Source organism: Dermacentor andersoni, chromosome 1, assembly GCF_023375885.2.
Source record: "Dermacentor andersoni chromosome 1, qqDerAnde1_hic_scaffold, whole genome shotgun sequence".
NCBI lineage: Eukaryota > Metazoa > Arthropoda > Arachnida > Ixodida > Ixodidae > Dermacentor > Dermacentor andersoni.
In genome coordinates this window covers 376,404,037-376,423,722 of record NC_092814.1, presented here as the reverse complement: position 1 = coordinate 376,423,722, position 19,686 = coordinate 376,404,037, and the positions used below count along the sequence as shown (strand labels likewise).

Genomic DNA, 19,686 nt, shown 5'->3' with positions numbered 1-19,686 from the left:
AGAAATATACCTCAGGCCGACCTCTACATTTCGTATCATTAAACTTCTCTCTCTCTCTCTCTCTCTCTCTGACCCACCTTATTCAAAGTGAGTGGAGTGCTGACGTCGGAACAAGCAAACGACTGTCGCAACAGGAATTTTCTAGGGTGTGTTGAATATTCTAGCAACAACGAAAGTTTTACAGCCAATGTGCGTGTAGGAGGGGGGGGGGGTGAGGGGCGGTGAGCATTATGCAAGTAAATGCGTTATAGTTTGTGGGTTGCCTACTGTAAAATATGGTAATTATCTTTCCGGGCACGCATATATTTCCCAGATGATTTTATGAAAAGGACCAAGTAAGTATTCTAAAGACGTGGTTTTAGGAGCAAAGCACTTCAAGGCTTCTCAGAAGACGCCGGCATTTGAATTGATTTGAATTTTATTCTCCTTGAAACAAATAAACAAGGAAGGAGTAGCCACAAAAAGCTACGGAGACTAGTAGCTTGACGAGGTGGCTGCCTCTTTGCACAGCAACAGCAGCAGTTATTAAACAATTTTCATACAAATGACTGCGTTTACACATATGTAACAGGGATAGGCGGGCTAGTTGGTGGTCGATATTGGAATGCATCGTGTAACCGCGCAAACAACAAAGGACAAAGAAGGAAACACACAGGACAGGCGCGGAACTTCAACTGAGATTTACTCCGGGAAATCCCACATTTATACATGTATCATAATCACACTTGCTAATCATCAGACAACCATCAGTCGACGTTGGCATGTAGGCATGAGTGGCATAAATTTGCATGTAAATAGTTGAACTCTTTATCACTGACTCTATATCTTGATACACGTATAAATGTGGGATTTCCCGGAGCAAATCTCAGTTGAAGTTCCGCGCCTGTCCTGTGTGCTCCCTTCTTTGTCCTTTGTTGTTTGCGCGGTTACATGATGCATTCCAATTTACACATATGTACGGACAATGATTGCACAAGGGAACATAAGGATTTTGCAAAACACAAACGAAAGCTTCACACTAATGAGCAAATACAAGAAATAAATAAATGCATCATAATTCACAGGAACTGATCTCGCATTGTTTTTTGGACAACTGTGGCACATCTACAGATTTGTTGACAAGATTATTGAGCAGAGCTCGAAGAGTAAAAGCGATTGATTGTTTCGCATAGTTGTTTTGAGGAATAGGTATTTGCCAAATATTGTGATGATGCATAGTGTATACGGCAATATTTTCTCTTAATTCTGACATCTCGCTGTAAAAACAGTTGTTCTTTCTTGTGGCCGAACAGTATGTCTAGAGTACACGATAATTTTAAAAATCATGGACATTTATAACCTTAAATTGTTCAAAGAGTTGCTGCGTGTGAAAATCATATGGGACGTTTGCAATTATTCTCATCAACGCCTTTTGAATTAGGAAGAGTCGGTTTAGATTCGTTTTTGTTGTTGTGCCCCATACTAGGTGGGCGTAGGATAACTGAGAAAGGGCTAACGAGTTATATAGTAGTAGTTTTATACGTTGAGGAATATGTCTACATTTGTTTAGCGTATCCGAAGTTTTGCAAATTTTTTTTAGTTTCTCGGATATGGTCATCCCAAGTTAAAGTACTTCAAAATATACGCCCGGCACTTTCATGCATTCTACTATTTCAATACCATTTTGACCAAGTGTAATCAACGGCAAGTTTACCACCTTATTTTCTGGTCTGAATAGTATTGCTTTTGTTTTTGCGGTATTAATAAGTAAGGAATTGCCTTTTGTCCAGTCTAGTAACTGCGGCATTGTTTCATCAGATATCTTTTGTATATCGTCAGTTGTTTTACCGGTGATTAATAATGTAGTGTCATCAGCATAGCAAATTGATGTTACATGTAGATTTAAGGTAGAGGAGTGTAAGTCGTTAACATAAACACAAAATAAAAGTGGCCCCAATATACTGCCTTGAGGTACTCCCATCTTTATGCATTTAATATCTGAAGATGTTCCCACTGATGCGTATTGCTTACGATGCCTTTAGTAAGAAGTTAGGAGGTCATATGCAATGCCCTGTCCACCGTATGACTGCAATTTATCAAGTAGTACTTCATGATGTAATGAATCAAAGGCTTTAGATAAATCTACGTATACTGCCAGTGTTAAATTACGGTCTGAACAGTTTTAAAAATTATTTCCTTTTGCTTTAGCAGCGCAGTTTCCGTCGAACAATGCTGACGAAATCCATGCTGAAAATTGTGTAGCAATGATTGCTAAGAAAAATAGTTAGACAATCTTATATACAAGAGTTTTTCTATCGCTTTAGAAAAAACGGGCAAAATCGGTATGGGTCTATAGTTCTTCAATACATTTCTGTCACTGCCCTTAAAATTAGTTACTTTTGCAATCTGCATGTTTTTGAAAATACACCAGTGGAGAGAATAAGATTAAAAATGTGCGTTAATGGACGCGCTATCTCACGCACTACATACATTAATGGTCCTAATTGCAGGTTGTCTACGTCACAAACGCTACTGTTTTTAAAGTTGATTATTGCGGAAGCCACCTCTTGAGCGTCTGTTGGGTAAAAAAATATGGTGTTTGCGCTTGTGCAAGGTCTTCGTATTCTTTTGTGTTGTTGTGTTGCTTTACAAGTGAATTGGTTATTTATGAACAGATTGGATAAAGCAGAACCAGAAACATAATCGTCACCGTAACATATTGTTTCAAATTCATTGGATTCTTGGTTACGCCCGAGCACAGTGTTTATTTTTTTCCAGGTGAGGTCGGCACGCTTAATGTCATCTGAAAAGAGATTAGAGTAATACGCCGACCTCGCTTTCCGGAGCAACTTCACAACGTTGTTTCGAAGCAGCTTAAATTCAGCAAATACATTTAGGTCCTTGGTTTTAAGAAAGTAGCGTAAAGTTGTTCTTTGGTTTTAATTTTATCGTATATATCCTTGCTTACCCAAGGTTGCCTTATTTTGTGTGTCCGCTTAGCCATTGTTGTGGGTAAGCTTGCGGATAAGCATTTTTCACTACATTTAGAAATTCGTCATATGCCGTGTCTGAATCTTTGATGTTATATATGCTCTCCCATGTAACATCCTGCAGGGCTTCTTTGAATCGCGTCAAGTTTGCATCCGAAATATCTTGATAAATGCCTTGACGTTTTGCTTTTTTACGGCAAACTGTGTCTAAAATTAGAAAAACAGGTAAGTTATCCCTGATGTCGCAAGCTATGGTGCTAGCGGTAGTTTTTTCGAGCATGGTATTCGTTATGAATAAATCTAACAAAGTCTCTGATGTGTCCGTTATTCTCGTTGCGCTTGTCGGAACGATATCAAAGCCATACATACTAACAGTCGATAACAAGTCATTTGCTTGGAATCACGTGAAAGTAAATTAATATTAAATTCACCTGTGACAACAAGTATGAGATTCTGCTCAGTTGTAAAACATAATAAGCGTTCAAAATACTAAATAAATTGTCATAACTGCCAGCGGGCGGCCTATACAAGCCAACAAACATGTTGTCATTTGCACGGACCACTACAGCTTCATAGTCATCGGTTAGACATACGTACTCTTTTTCAAGGTGGCAATCGATGCATTTTCGCTTAAGTATAGTTACACCATCCCCTCTTTTGTTGTTTCGCTTCACGAAGAAATGAGCATACGGTGGTGGCGCATAAATTTCCGAGTCCTTTTCATAACAGGTTTCTGTTAATATAATCACAGAGAAGGGCAAGCTTACGCGATTGAAAAAAAGTTCTAGGTCAACTATTTTTGATTTTGCAGAACATTTGAGAGCAAGAAAAGACAAAGAAGAATTTCGTGCCTTTACTTTTTCAGAGAACTGGTCGGGTAAGACAACCATATTGGATAATCACACAAGCATTGCAATGACGATTGACTACTGCGTGCCGAGTAATTGTCTCATGCGTGCCTTTAAAACATGTCTGTACCAGACATCCACGGATTTCGCTGCAAATGAGAACTCGAAAGAGATGCAAGCAATAACATTTTTTATCCTATATTATCAATCAAGCGAAAAGGTTTAGCCGTCGCCAGCAAACGGCGACAACTCCTCTGCTTATCTCAATGAAAGAAAATAATGTACTAGCTAAGTTACGGGCAAATCCGTTATTTATTTATTTATTTATTTATTTATTTATTTATTTATTTATTTATTTATTTATTTATTTATTTATTTATTTTCAGGGTCCAAAGGCACTACAAAAATGAGTTCTATTGTATTCATAAAATATGCATGAGAACACAAAAACAGAATCGCAAGGTATCTAGTGAAGCAATCTTGAATTTTTCTGTGTCAGTGATGGCGGCGACAGGGGCGGGAAGGTGGTTCTATGCGGTGCTGGTTCTCGGCAAAAAAGTTTCATGACAAAAATTGGTGTGACGTTCGCAAACGTAATTCGTAACGGTGGTGAGCTAGAGAAATGTAGCAAGGAGATACAATAACTCTTTCGAGATAGGATTGCAATAATCAATGTGATTTTGAGCGAGACGTGCAAATTGGCGACATAGAGGAAAGTCAGGTAGATTTAAGATTCTTTTCACTGAGGTGACTCTAGACTGACGAGAGCAGTTTAATAGAATTAAACCTACGTTCACAGTCTCCCGAGAATGCTGGTCTATAGAGACTGCATGAATTTCACTTAAAAATGTCTGCTTCAAAAAAAAAAAAAAAACTAAATTATGGGGTTTTACGAGCCAAAACCACTTTCTGATTATGAGGCACGCCGTAGTGGGGGACTCCGGAAATTTCGACCACCTGGGGTTCTTTAACATGGACCTAAATCTAAGCACACGGGTGTTTTCGCATTTCGCCCTCATCGAAATGCGGCCGCCGTGGCCGGGATTCGAGCCCGCAACCTCGTGCTCAGCAGCCCAACACCATAGCCACTGAGCAACCACGGTGGGTGCAAAGAAAACAGTTTCGACGGAAAGGCAATAGCAAAGTATTCCAAATTTTCATGAATTAAGGTTTGTAATATTACCTGCAGGCCGTATAAATTACAGTAAACATTCGCTTAATGTTTACGTGCACCCCGTCAATTTAACATGAAGAGATCTCATCCGTGAGCACTCACTGTCACAACCGACACCTGTGCCTAGAATAACACATGACACATTTTTGTTACAGAAGGGTGCTTTATTATTCAAACATTAAATTTCATGCATCTGGTATAAAATATACATTAATATAGCAGGCCGCATTTAAGCACATGGTGATGGCCCCTCATAGTAATAACAATTCCTTGTTTCATTGTCAAATGAGCTACTACCACTGATAGTGGCTCTAAACTTATGACACAACGTAAAGGACAAACATCAATGGAATAAACCATTTGCACTGTTTCGTTCAACTCTACGGTTTCGCATTTGACAAGGCATGCAACGTCTGAGTAACGGAGATCAGCATATAGTCTGTTGAATGCCAGTTGCCTTTTTCACCATTTAATGTAGTTTAATATTTCAAATGCATTCCAGGAGAGCCTTTACATTTCCCAATATGCAAAAAAGCATGTTAGTGTCAAGTAGGTTATCTACCCCTTTAGCGGCTGCCTTAGGTGTACATTGCAAAGTACAAGTATCGACAGCCTGCCCACATTGACCATACCCAAGTTTGCCATTTAATCTCCCGATTGCATTGGCTTTACACGGTTTCATGATATGCGAGCTAAAAAACGCCCCTACCAGTGTGGTCGCCAGTTATATGTTAACATAAATGCTCTTTTCAGACCTGCAGTTAAACATTTTTTCACATACAACCCCCGTTTAATTTGCAGGTGCGATGTTCTCCCGACTATCAGAAAACACAATCAAACACTGCCAGCTGGTTTGAGGCCACGTGATTCTGAGCACAGAATTCCATCTTGGCTAGTTGCTGTTCCATATGTCTTCTTTTCAATTGTTTGTGAATATCCTGCAAACCAAAGAATGTACACTAGACCAAGGGTGTGGGGCGGGGGGAATGGATGGAAGATGGTTATTCTGTAAATGTACACCTAGTGGAGTGCACATTTTGGCTGCTGCTATAAGGTGATTGGCTCGAAGGAAACAGACACCAACAGTCAAGTTCCTTCTGGCTGGTTCAGCTCCAGCCAATCAGCAGCGGTCGAAATGGACAGTCCACTAGGTGAAAATTTACAGAAAAGTGACCCCCCCCCCCCCCCCCCCCGCTTCCATGAGAGCATTTACATTTTCCAATCTGCAAAAAAAGCATGTTAGTGCCAAGTAGATTATCTACCCCTTTAGCGGCTGTCTTAAGTATACATTGCAAAGTACAGCTATCGACAGCCTGCCCACATTGAAGCGCACACGCAAAAAAATCTCAAGCGAGCAGGTACACACGATAAAGCTATACAGATTGCAACACTCCGTCACAATAAGCACGCGTAACAGATTACATACTGCATGTCAAAACATCCTCAAAGAGAACTCCACAAGTGGCTCAACATGATAGAGGGGCTTCTGTGCATAGCTCTGATGGAGCTCGAAAGACCTAGAAAGAATGAACTACATTTCGTCATTTGTACATGTTAATATTACTAGCGGTGGCACATAAGACCAACAACAAAGTACTGGGAGAGAACATTTCGTGTACAGTGTGTCCTTTAAATTTTTTAACGTAGAGGGCACACAAGAGTTATTGCAACAACATCCATGGACAAAAACAAATTCAATCAATGATTAAATCTTTCACAGTCATGCCTTCGCTGTGGTGCACACAAATATCACTAGTCTAACAAGAGATAGCGTAAACAAATGCATACAAAGCGAAAATTTGTTAACAGGTACCACACGGAGAACTTGCGGACTCGGACCACGTTCAAAGCAGACACCCTCTATTCACAGTAGTGCATATGTAGTGTGGAAAAACTAGTGCATTTTTAAAGATTTCATCACATACACTAGAATGGTACGATTGTTCTGACCTTCGTAACAGACTGCCATTAACTCAAACTCATGAATGGTGGCTAGCAGAAACATTTAAAGCACGCTTTATATTAAGAGAATTGATTTTATATTCACTGAAATATTCTGCTAGCATCACATATAAGTTAATTACAGCAGTTAGTAAATTGCGAAGTGCAAAATATGAGGTGAAAGAAACTAAGAAGAAATTTTGATTTATCAGCAAAAACTACCGATATATGTAGATTTGTTCTGATTTACAATCATCTCACATTGACGCCGGTATTAGGATATCATTTCTCGGCATGTTATTTCAAATCAAAGGATGCCTACCGCTGTTGGGACTTTCTTTATTTGTCTATGCATTAAACTGTTTTTTTATTCACTGCTGGCCTTTCAGGAGAAGCTAGACTTCGAAGAAACTAACTTCAGTGGTGCCAGTGGTGTCAGAAATTTAGGTGAACGGACATTTGGGCGAGCAAAGAAAAAACATTCAGCAAAGAAGATGACAGGACGGGCGCTGACTCGCAACTGCTAAGTTTATTGAAATGAACACATATTTTATACACGATCATTTCACACGCACTCCAAAAACGTCATAGAAGAACAAGCGCGATATGTAATCAGGAGCATGCTCATACAGCCCAAACATCAACATTGTGTGCACATGATTATGCCTAATCTGTTTTTTTTTTAATAAAATTCAATTCACTTTGTGATAATGACACTGAAGGGTGATTGACGCACACATCTTTAGCTTTACAAATACAGAACACTTGTGCTATTTCTCTTATGAGTTGACTACTATGACGGTCAGTCACAGTGCATTTCTCAAACCAGGATTTCCAGCCACATGTTCCACAATGCACTCCGATGCGGAACAACCTATCATTCTTGCTGGCCTTTTCATACTCTTTCAAGTGCACGTTAATTCAATGCCCTGTCTACCCTATATACACACTTCTGCATAATAATGGCAACTGGTACACCACACCCGCTCTACAGGGACCGAATGTGGACTTATGCTTAATGCCGCACTTGTTGCAAAGACAAATCCTTTTCTCAGATTTCCGCTGAACAGCAGCGAAAATGCCGCTCATTTTCTTTGGTAGAGGGAAATCACATCAACCTCTTTCCTTTCTGCCCCGCTTTTTAGGCCATGCGACATACGATGCACATATGGCTTTTGCCGCCTTCTTTTAGTCAACAAATAATCTCGCAAGAACGAGTGAGCAAATATGCCAGGTAGCCAGCATGTTTCAGCCTACCCGCTTGCTGGTTGAAGCTGCCCTGAGTGGTCTCTGGGCGTGACTTACACAGCGTCGCCTTTAGGCACGAGACTGCGATACCCCCTTTCATGATCTTAGAGTGTGGCGAAGTGTGGTCTAAGAGTGGTTTAGTGAGCAAAGGGCATACATCGAACAAAGCTGGTCGAATTTCATCTTCAACTTCAAATCCAGAAACTGTATAACACCCACTTTTGGCATTTCACAAGTGTACTTTAAGCAACGTCCAGTTTCCTTGAAAATTTCCGGAACATCATGCATCCTACAAATGGCATCACACTTTTCCATTACTACAAGATAATCATTCAGTTATCGAAACACTTTCCACACTTAGGTGTCAAAGCAACTCTGCAACTTCCTATCTACAAACCTTTAATATAATGTTACTGACCGCCGGTGCTATGCGCAATCAAATGCAAACTTCATTTTACTGTGCTAAACCTGCGTTTTCCCGCACTATTATTGTTGATGCCAATCAGAAAGTTAGCAGCTCCAGAAAGCTTTCAACAGACAATTCACACCTTGCAACACTCTATTCTTCATTGTTTTCCTCTGTTATATGTGGCTTAATGCTACCAGGTAGTTGAGCTTGGGGCATTGAATAATAAAGCTCAAGAATGTCTATACTAAACGCATCACACAATCCTGGATTATGCTGCTTTGGATAATACACAACAGCATCAGGCTGTCATGCCATATGTGCATCGTATGTCACATGGCCTAAAGGGCATGGCGAAAAGGAAAGTGGTCGACGTTGTTTTTACGGCACCAAAGCAAATGAGCAATATTTGTGCTCCTGTTTAGCAAAAATCTGAGAAAAAGATTTGTCTTCCAACAAGTGCAGCGTTAAGCATAAGTCCACATTCGGTCCCTGTAGAATGGGTGTGGTGTACCAGTTGTCATTATCGTGCAGAAGTGTGATATTGGGTAGACGGGGCACTGCGTTAATGTTCCCTTGATAGAGCATGAAAGGACCAGCATGAATGAAAGGCTGTTGAAGATCTGAGCACATTGCGCACATGCGGCTGCACACCCTGCTTGAGCAATGCATAATCATTCACCGTGATAGTAAACAAATTATAAGGAAAATAGTAGAAGCGTTCCGTATTTGTAAAGCAGAAGATGTGGCCATTAGTCACCCTTCAGTGTCGTTATCACAGAGTGAATTAAATTTTCTTCAAAAAACAGAGATTACGCATAATCATGCACTCATAATGTTGACATCTGGGCTATGCGAGCATGCTCCTGATTACGTATCATGCATGTTCTTGTATAACATTTCAGGGGTGCACGTCACACGATTATAAATTATGTGTTAATTTCAATGAACTTCTCAGTTGCGAGTCAGCGCCCGTTCTGTCGTCTTCTTTTCTGTCAGTGTTTTTTGTGCTGTTCGTAAGACGAAAAAATGTTTCGGAAAGGACACTTCTGTGACCTTTAAATGATAAAGCAATTTATATTGCAATAGAAATGATGTAGGTTGGTATCACTAAAGTTTTAGTGGAGGTATTTCATGCCTCTTTTTATGTGAACTACATTTCATAAAATGCAATTTCCTGTAAAATAAGCATCAAATCGAAACTACAGCTTGAAGCTGGTTTCATTTCAACTGCGACCTCTCTAACTTTTCTTAAAATTTTCCTTGTTTTTCACTATCAGTAATTATGAAAACCTGGCCTAAAACAAAACTTTTTTCTGGAACCTCGACTTGAGCATTCCACGTTGCAACATTCATTTCAACACTCCGCATACTTTCTAGTAATGTGGGACTCATGCCTTGATCTATAGTTAACATAAAATAGTGCACTATGCTTTTAGATCATTTACATGGAGAGCAAACTTTCCTTTTTATCTTCAGATTGTATTGGCTTCTCAGTACAGCACTCTTAATGGACTAAAAGTGAGCTGAGTTTCAGCATCTCACTGGAATCTAATGTTGCCGAGTTAAGTTTCTAGCTCAGCAGGCAACCATTTGAAGTCGGCAGAATGAAAAAGCAACGATGTCAATCTCCATTTATAAAAGGGATAGTTAAAGGATAAAAATGTCATTTTGATTTTCACAACTGTGTTCTCACTACATATGTTTTGACAAATGCTTATGGTTTAAGGATAAGCAAGTTGTGTTAGTCGCTTGCCTGCACTTTTCATTGTGTCTATATTGCTGTGTTTAAAACAATCATGAAATATGTTCCGAGTGTAAACATGCAATAAATATGCTTTATACAACATGAAAACATTCAGAAAAGTGTAATGAAACAGGAGAATAACATTCAATAACGTGATGGAACAACCATCAGGCACTTGTGATAGGTACTTTGACATCTAAAATATGCTTACGGAAAATGGTACAATACTGTGAAGGTGTTTTAAAGTCATTGTGTTCTTCAATGAACAAGTGCTGTACACATGAAAATACAAGGATTCAAACACTGAGAACATTGATGAGGTACGCTTTTCAAATGGAGATATAAAACAAACAATTTGCATAGTGTGCGGCCTCATATCACATGTTTGCAGGATAGGCCAGGACAATCAAAAGAACTGTCTTACAGAAGATTGACAAGGCAATAAATGGAATGTATAACATCTGTGTAATCACAATTCAAGGAAGTGTGGAAAGTATTTTGCAGCTGCATTTGAGGAATCAGTATTGCCTGAATATTTATCTTACAAGCTTGCCCCCATAGGTGACACTGCAGATGACAGAGTTCCTCACTTCAGAGGAGCAGCTGACTTGTCATGAGATGGTGCACAGCCGACACTTGTTTGGTGGGATGTTCATAGCCAGTCTTGCATCAAATGTCTTTTCGGCAGATGTAAGGCAGCACGGTGAGAAGTAATGTGCTTTGGTTGGTCATCAGCGAGTTCACCGTCATGATATCCGCATCACGAACATCGGTGCCATTTACTTCAAGTATCTCGTCTCCGATGTCGAGTAGCCCTTGCAGCACCTGTAATGAATGCACAGCAAAAGATGACACATTGCGGTTAAGTTGGCACTTGGCATGCTCCCACCAAGCAGACCAGCTTTCCTGTGATGTCACAACTTCAATCCACCTTGCACCTGGACTATCACAGCCCAATCACACAGATTCAACGAGCTCAAACATTTATTGCCCATATACAGATATATTTCCAGGAATTTTAAAAATTGGTTCGCGTTAGTATGCCTCATTCATCATTTAAATACCTGCCACAATGGCTCAGTGATAATGACATTCTGGAGCTAAGCACTAGGTTAGGTCGCCATCAGCAGCAGCTGCATACCAACGAGGCAGAACGCAGAATCGCTCACGTACCACGCTTTGGGCCGGGTTAAAGAATCCTGGGTGTTCAAAATTAATCCGGAGCTCTTTACTACAGCGTCTCCATTAGCCTGACGTGCGGCTTAGTGACGTCAAGATATTTATTTTATTTATCATTTAAATAGACTGAGATTGACTCCACTTTTGCTGACCTACTATGGCTTATATTGAACTCAAAAGCGAATGAACTGAAGGCTAACCACAAAAAAAAAAACTGTGGACCAAAAAAAACAAGTTTCTACTGCGATCGCTGTCTACGTTTTTCACTTGTGCCGTAACCTTTGTTATTACTTTTAGCACGCTGTAATTGCTTCTATGCTACATCCACAAGGAATTGTGCAACATGCATACATATGTATAACAGTTATTGCAAATAACTTTAATATATAGGAGACGGCTGTGTGAGCATTGCACCAACTGTGATGTTCACAGTGTGCTTACCTCATTATATTATAAAACGCTCTCTAACATTTAACGAGCTCTTATTACCAAGAATCAATAACTGCATCATAACAGCCAAAGCTTTGCCCACTCTTTTTTATAGTAAAGCTGTTAAATGGAGTTTCGCGTGTGGCAGCGGCATGGCCGGTATTCAGTGTCAAACCGCAGAGCAGCCAGCCACACAGCCCGCGTCAGAGCCCCAAAACAGCCGTACAACTAGGTCGTGGGCGAGAGTACTCAGCCGAAGAGCCAGACACTGGCGTGCGCGAACTATACAGGAACATGTGTCGGATATAATGGGGAGTACAGAAGTGCTAATGTCGGATGTAGTGAAGGAATGGAAAGGCCTCGGGTATAGCAATGAAATTGCAATGGATATAGTGAAGAGTTGGCAAAGTATAGAGTAGAATTAGTTAAAACAAGCCCCTAAGGGCTTCTGAAGGTTGTCAAAATAGCTTTACACAACTTCTGTTTATAATTAGTGTCATTTATCTGCTGAGGTTTTTCTTTTTTGCCGAGCGCAAAAAATAAATTGTAAAGTTCTCGGCAGTTCACGTAAGAACATTTTTTTTCTTTTCGCTTTCGCTTCAGTTCTTGTTTGATACCCCACGCTTCTAGCAGTGCGTAAGCAGCTCCGACGGCGTGCCTTCATGTCTTAAAGGGCCCTTCACCACGCAGCATTTTAATGCTGATTATATGCAGGAATTTGTAAAAAGATGTCGAGTTTGTTTGTTTACTTTTCAAACCGGTTTATTAAAATGGAGATAGAAAGAAAATGGATGCTGCATGACGATTGTGCGAAGAGTTCTCTCCCTAGCTAGGCTAGGTAAAAAAGCTTAGAGAGAACCTCGCTTCCCCTAGCAAGCGAGATTCCTCCTATACCTTCAATAAAGCACGCGAAATCCCACGTAGCACTTACGTCTCGAGCCCTATGCCCACATTCCATTTTTCCATTTACCTACATTAGAAAATGTTGGCGGAACGGAAACTCCATTTGCATCCTTTTTGTACACCTGGCGTTGTGTCTGGGCATCCTAATCTAAAACAATTTTTTGGGCTCTCTCCAGTTCGCGGGAGTGCTGTAGTTTGTGTTGCTGATTGTTCTTTGGGACGCGCTGCATCGCGTCCAGATCTCTAACATTGGAGGCGGGAGTTGTGACATGGTAGCCGAAGTCATGTTCGCTGGCGGTGCGCCCATAGAGAAACAAATTCAACAAGAGGGGACACTCGGCAAAAACTGGAAACAGGAAACACGTCACGCCAAGTGTCAACTCCATCCGTTATTTGGCGCGAGCATTCGAACAAACGAATGTGCAATGAACTTACAGACAACGTTTTATTTTTTTATTCTTTCCCGCTAACACTAAAAAGTTTTGCGTATAAATGAACTTGTACTTCGCGACTTATTTTCTTGCGTCACCTAGCAACAAGCTAGCGGCACGCCAGACGCGCCATATGCATGCGTCATATCGCCAGACATGCCACCGAAGCGGCAGGGTTGCCAGATTGGTCTATTAATAGGTAAATTGGGCTACTTTTTGTCCGAGTTGGCGTCAGAATCTTCCTTTTGGCTATGTGGCTATTTTTGGGCTACATATTTTTCCTGTGTAAAAAAGTAAAAATACGTAAGCAGCAATGAAAAGCACGCTGGAATCAAAATGCAGACGACACCAGGTTAAAGAAAATGAGCGCGTCTGCTAAAAAAATAAAGATTCGCAAGTTCTATGCGAGTTCTAGAGAGTTCTATAGTTCTACGCAAGTTCTAGAGAACACATATGCATGTGAAAAAGTCAAGAATCGCGTCCTTTTGATAATCTTAATTAAGAAAGTTGGCCTCGGGAAACGCGCCAGCGAAGATAGAAAAAAAAATTAAATTATGGGGTTTAACGTGCCAAAACCACTTTCTGATTATGAGGCACGCCGTAGTGGAGGACTCCGGAAATTTCGACCACCTGGGGATCTTAAACGTGCACCTAAATCTAAGTACACGGGTGTTTTCGCATTTCGCCCCCATCGAAATGCGGCCGCCGTGGCCGGGATTCGATCCCGCGACCTCGTGCTCAGCAGCCCAACACCATGGCCACTGAGCAACCACGGCGGGTCAGCGAAGATAGACTGTTGCTGTCTCCACATGTGAGCTTTCGGCGTCCTATGTTTTAAGCATGAGATGCCTTCAGCTCCCGTTGACGGTGCGCCGCGGGTGACCTTCGCGCCAGAACGGAGGTAGAACACCGAGCTGAACCTAACCGAAATTCGCCTAATTTTCTGCCTGCCGCAGGGCGCCTACGTGGCAATTCGCGCGGACCCTTCCTGCCCAAATTGCCCCTGCTCCAACGCCAACGTATAACATATCCTCTTCCGTTGCCCCCCAGCCACCACAGCCATCCGTTCCCTACAAAACTCCAAACCCTCCTCCTGTCTTTGCTATCACTATCCGTATCAAATGCCGCCGTCGAACGAGTGTTCAGCCAGGTCACGCTCATTAAAACCGGCCTTCGAAATAGAATGTCGAACGAGACATTGGTAGCGCTCTTCCACCTGAAGTTTGGCCTGGCAGGAACGGAGGCTACTACAAGGATTTTAAACCAGGCCAAGAATTTTTGGCCCGTTCCAGCCGACATTTCGTATGGAAAAAGCAGTTCCACTTCGCAACAAGTACGTGATGATTAACCACAGCATACTTTTTTATGTCTATATATCGTACGAGATTCTGTACCAACCGCCAACTATTGTGTTAGACTTTGTCTTGCAATTTTTTGTAGTTTTTCGTTTAGTGCATTGTGTGGTGTTAAGCGAAATTATCATGAGCTGTAAAGTAGTAATACTGAACGCCTGAATGCATGCCATTGCTTAGCGTGTTTAGTGCGCGGTGGTATTTGCGTATTGTTCTTTTGGTGATTTCTTGGTGCTCTGGGAAAAATAAAACAGTGCATTTGCAATGAAGAACGCATTTGTCTTATCATGAATTTGCCTGAATGCCAGCGTTTCTGCACTTCTAGCGCTTCTGCAGTATCTGTTTTCCGTGCCGCATGGCCACCGTGACGATGCGCGCGGAAGTCATGCGTGGTCAAGCGTGGGAAAACTAATATGTAGGTATTCTTGCCAAAAATTAATTCAGTATGTTTAAGAAATGACTTCACAAAAAGACAACGCTTTTGGGCTACCCAAAAGTTTCGCTTTTGGCTACATTTGGGCTACTACGGATGCTAATTTGGCTACCTGTGTTTGGAGCGATCTGGCAACCCTGCCGAAGCGAGCGAGACCGGCTGCGCATGTGAAGCTCGCCTGCTCGGCGACTCGTCTGTTACGGATGTAGCCTGGGCCGTTTGTCGGGCTCCCGGCGTTTTCTTGCGTTCCGTCTGCATTTCGGCACGGCACCGCTGCACTACTGGACTACGGCAAGGTGAGGAATTTTGCTTGACGTTCTGCGGCGCAGTTCAAGCACACTTAGGCTTACTGCACAAAACTGAACCTATATAGTGACGCAGTTATCGAAAAACAGCTGCGCCGTCCAGAGCTAGCTAACTTGAGTTAATTGCTCGTACTGGGAGATGTTTGCGACGCTTTCTATGAGCCCAAGCAATATTACAACTTATTTCGGTTGTTTTTGGGCACGCACGCCGCACCTGGCTTTGTGACGAAAAGCACCTCGAACGTGTGAGGCAGTTTCACGTGTACTGAATCTTACCGGGACAAATTTTGGCACTTTCTCTGACCACAGGGATTATTGTAACTAATGTCTCTACTTTTTGGGGTACTTTTCAAGCACAGTGACCGCGCTCGGCGTAGTGACGCAGGTAGCGAAAAGCAGCGCGGCTGTGTGCCGTAGTTAGTTTCGCGTGTACTGAATCTTACTGGGAGAAGTTCTTGACGCGTTCTCTGACCCCAAAAATTATTGTAATTACTTCGGAACTTTTTGGGATACCTTAGAGGCATGCTCGCCGCGCCTGGGGTTGTGAAGCTGTTAGCATAAAAGCACGCCGGCTGTGGTGAATTAGTTTTGCGTGTACTGAATTTTAGTGGGATAAGTTTGTGACGCTTTTTATGGCCCTGCAACAACATATGCCTTATTTCGGTACTCACACTTGTCGAAAACGCGACCAGCGATTTCCGAGAGTGATAACACGGGAGTGTGTTGCTTGCGCCGGCAGGACGCGTAGAAGATAACGCCGAGGAGCTCAAGAACTTGACAATTCTCTCTTCTGAGCGACTGAAAACAGGCTTTGCACCCACGAATCTGTCTTGAGTGCGACTACAAGGCATTCTGCGCGCGTGTAACATGGTCTGGCTGAGAGCCTATGCTGTAGCCACCTCTGTGTACTTGACGTATCATCGCGCCGACTGAGGCCAAGTTGTTTTGGAAACGTGCAGTCACCCGTGTATTTGTGTTCTTAAGGTGCACGAAATAATGCACGGGAAGGGAGGGATGCTTGATAATCGGATGTTTCCTTCAGATTTTATGGCATTGTTTGGGAGGAGTCTACTTGCTGCGAAATGTATGTAAAAATGAATTTATCTGTAATGCCGTTCATTCACCTCTTACGCACGTTTCGCTTCTACACGCAATATTCCTGTTAAGTCAATATACCAAAATGATACACGCTTGTAATTTACTTTCTTTTTTCAGCTGATGGCATCCGGTGGAGCTTCGTACGGCAACGAAGGCTGCTTACCTGGTGCCACAACTTTGGATGAATGCACAAGAAGCCCGGAACGAGCATTTATATAGAGCAAAATAGGCATTTCATCGTTTCAGAAGGCGTCTTTCGTTTTCCATATGAAAGTGTACGTGACACAGATTCGGTGGAGGCTTGTAAAGGTCGTTCGCAATCATTTTTACTAAATAATAAAACGATTCTACGCCAAGGCCCCCGTGGTTCAGCAGTAGAAGCGGAAAAAAAAATACTGCCGCGCCGATCAGCGGAGCCGGCGTGGCGTGTACCAACTGGCGTTCACAACGCGCGCGCCCAAAAGCGAAACCGGAAGGTGTTAATGCCATCCGCTTGGTTCGCTACAGTCAATTCGGCCCCTGGGCTATATGGGAGTGACCGCTCTTGTTGACATTTCTTTCTCTATGGGGAGTCTGGCTACTGTGTGATTCTGGGCACACGGGCTTTCGTTTGAATTTTCAGTTGTTCTCGCAACATGCATATGACGTGTAATGTTTAGCAAACAGGATCGTGACCGCGTGGCCTACGTACTAAGCCTTTTTTTTTTTCAATGCCGAAACCCACTGAGGGGGCACCTCTAACAAATGCGATAGTTTTGCCTACAGAAAGCAGCTTATTTGAATAGCTCATTGTATGATTCTTTGTGTTTAACAATTTCTTGTTTTCTAATGGTCGTGCTTTAACTCGTTATGAGGCTCACAAAGTTGTCCTAAATTCTTTTCAACCCCTGGACAAGATCCTCGTCAGTAATGTCCGTACTCTGTGTGTGATATGGTATGTGTTATTCGTTTTTTTTTTTTCTTTTCGTTATCTCCTTGCAGTTTTTTTTTTTTTTTTCCTTTACCCGGCGCGGTAGCCAATGGCTCGAGTCGTTGCGCTGCTGAGATCGAGGACACGGGTTCGAAAAGGGCAAAGGGAAAAGGACACGGGCATTTTGAAGGGGTTGAAATGAGAAAGCGCATGTGTACTTAGATTTAGGTGCGCGTTAAAGAACACCAGGTGGTGAAAATTACTGCGGAGTCCCCCACCACAGAGTGCCTCCTAGTCAGATCGTGGTGATGGTAGGTAATGTGACAGAATTTAATTTTTTTATTTCTTTTTCCCTCCGCTACAATCGGGTGGGTGCAGTGTCCCATCTAGGAGAAAATTTCTAGCTGAGTTCTCTTTCTCTCTTTGCTGTGTTTATACATGGCTACAAGATCAATATAATAATAACTGAAATAACCAGATGACCATTGGGGACTTTGGTATGAAGTTTATAAACAGGGATAAGGTGCCTCAGAAAGGCTGGCCAACGTTTCGATAGGAGGATCTTTCTTCGTCAAAGGCGGCCTCGTCATCCTCGGCATGTTAGTTTTAAAGGGTTAGTGCAGTGACGTCACGTGCAGTCGTTTGTCGGTGGCGGTTTGTTAGAAAGGGAGAGACTTCAGAGATAATGAGCGCTGTCGCCTGACGTCAGTGAGCGTGGTTCCCAAGACGAGGGGACAAGAGCGGGAGAGTGGTGGTAAGCGGGGAGAAATGAGAAGAAAGAAAAGGAGAGAAAAAAAACGGGGGGGAGGGCACCAAGAGGGAAAAAAAGAAAGAAGGGGGGCATGGGAGGGCATTGGGGAAGCGAGAGGTAAGGAAGCATTCAAGAGTGTCGTTGGCGGCATGTTCTTGTGGCTTTAAAAGAGCCGGTCAGGCGGTCAGTGCGCGAGTAACACAGAAGACCCCCCCCCCCCCCCCCCCCAAAAAAAAAAATTGTTGAAAGAGTGACTTTAGAAGCATAGCAGCAATGCGTCGAGTAATTTTGAAGTAGTTAAGATGGCGACATGGAGTCTCGGGTGCAATGTATGGGGCAACTGGAAGGCAGCGGCATGGTCTTTCAAGGGACGTTAGCCCCGGTAGCTTAACGTAGGTGTCGTTACGGCGGTATACATAAATAGCGATACCCTGTGTGGCTAAGGCGCCGAAAAAGGTATACTGACGTCTGGGGCTTTGGTATGTGTTGGTGGGGGTGTTTCAAAAAATATATAATAAAAAACAGACAAAAAGAAGGGAAAGGAGAGGGGGACCGAAACCGGAACAACAAATAGGAGGGTGACGTGCGCAGATGCGGGCGAGGGCAGGAGTACATGGGAAAAGGGAGTCGTACAGATGTTATAAATGCAAAAACATGAAAGAGTATATTAAATTGAGTAGTAGGCAGGAAAAAATTTTCGAAATGGAGGAATAGGTGAGGTTAAGATTTAAGGTTAGCTGGTGGCATAATGCGTTTTGTGCCTTGGTTGATGAAATGAGGATTTCAGATTTAAGTTGCCGTTTTTAAAGATTCTAAGTCGCCACGTGCCAAATTAATTCCTGTTAGGTGTAGGCAATTAAACTTGTGTATGAGGTATGATTCCGTACATTTCCTTTCGCGAGGTGAACGGAAATCTGTTTGTAGAATATAGAGCCTTGCTTTGTCGAATATATGACCATGTTCATTAAAGTGGCTGGCTACTGCTTTCGGTAAATTATGTTTTGTGTCCGCGCGGTGACCGTTGAGTCTTGTATGAATTTGTTGTCCAGTTTCATCTATGTATTGTTTGCTTCAAGCGGCACATTGTAGACGGTAGACTACGTTGCTTGATGTGCAGATGAAACCCGAAGTTACTTTGTGTGCGTAATTCGACGCTGTACTTTTTACTGTAGTAGTAGATTGAATATGCTTGCATATAGAGCACCTGGGGCGGCCACAGAAACCCAACTTCGCCTTTGTCCTTAGTTTGGCATGCACAAGAATATCTTTAAATTTAGTGTTGCATCTGTAGGCTACTCTAGGCGGGTCGGGAAAAATCTTATTAAGTTTCTGGTTGCTGGTGAGAATTGGGCAGTATTTACTGAGGATGTTATTCACGTTTGGAAGTGCGTTTGAGAATTTAGTAGTAAGAAGAGGCATTGTAGTTCTCGTGATCCTCAGGCAGGGCTTGAGGACCTCGGCTCGATCAAGCTTGGTTGCAGCGGTGTAGGCTTTTTGAAGGTCACTGTTTGGGTGGTTCCTGTTTGATAGGGTTTCTTTAAGGTGATCGAGTCTATCTATGT

The 19,686-nt window shown here is 42.4% G+C and overlaps 1 protein-coding gene and 1 long non-coding RNA gene across 4 annotated transcripts in view; one reads left to right on the top strand and one right to left on the bottom strand.

Annotated features, from left to right (window-relative positions):
• Positions 1-5,134: 5,134 nt before the first annotated feature.
• Positions 5,135-19,686, bottom strand: part of LOC126518564 (uncharacterized) — a 218,275-nt gene continuing 203,723 nt past the window's right edge. For all 3 annotated transcript variants that reach the window (XM_050168340.2, XM_055065017.2, XM_055065016.2), the window contains one exon: positions 5,135-11,158. In XM_050168340.2, coding sequence (XP_050024297.2) covers positions 11,003-11,158 — 156 coding nt within the window. In that variant the 3' untranslated portion in view covers positions 5,135-11,002. The remainder of the gene's footprint in view (positions 11,159-19,686) is intronic.
• LOC129381832 (uncharacterized) lies at positions 15,251-18,343 on the top strand. The gene is made up of 2 exons (XR_008609967.2): positions 15,251-15,356; positions 16,581-18,343. It is a non-coding gene; the product is annotated as an uncharacterized lncRNA (long non-coding RNA).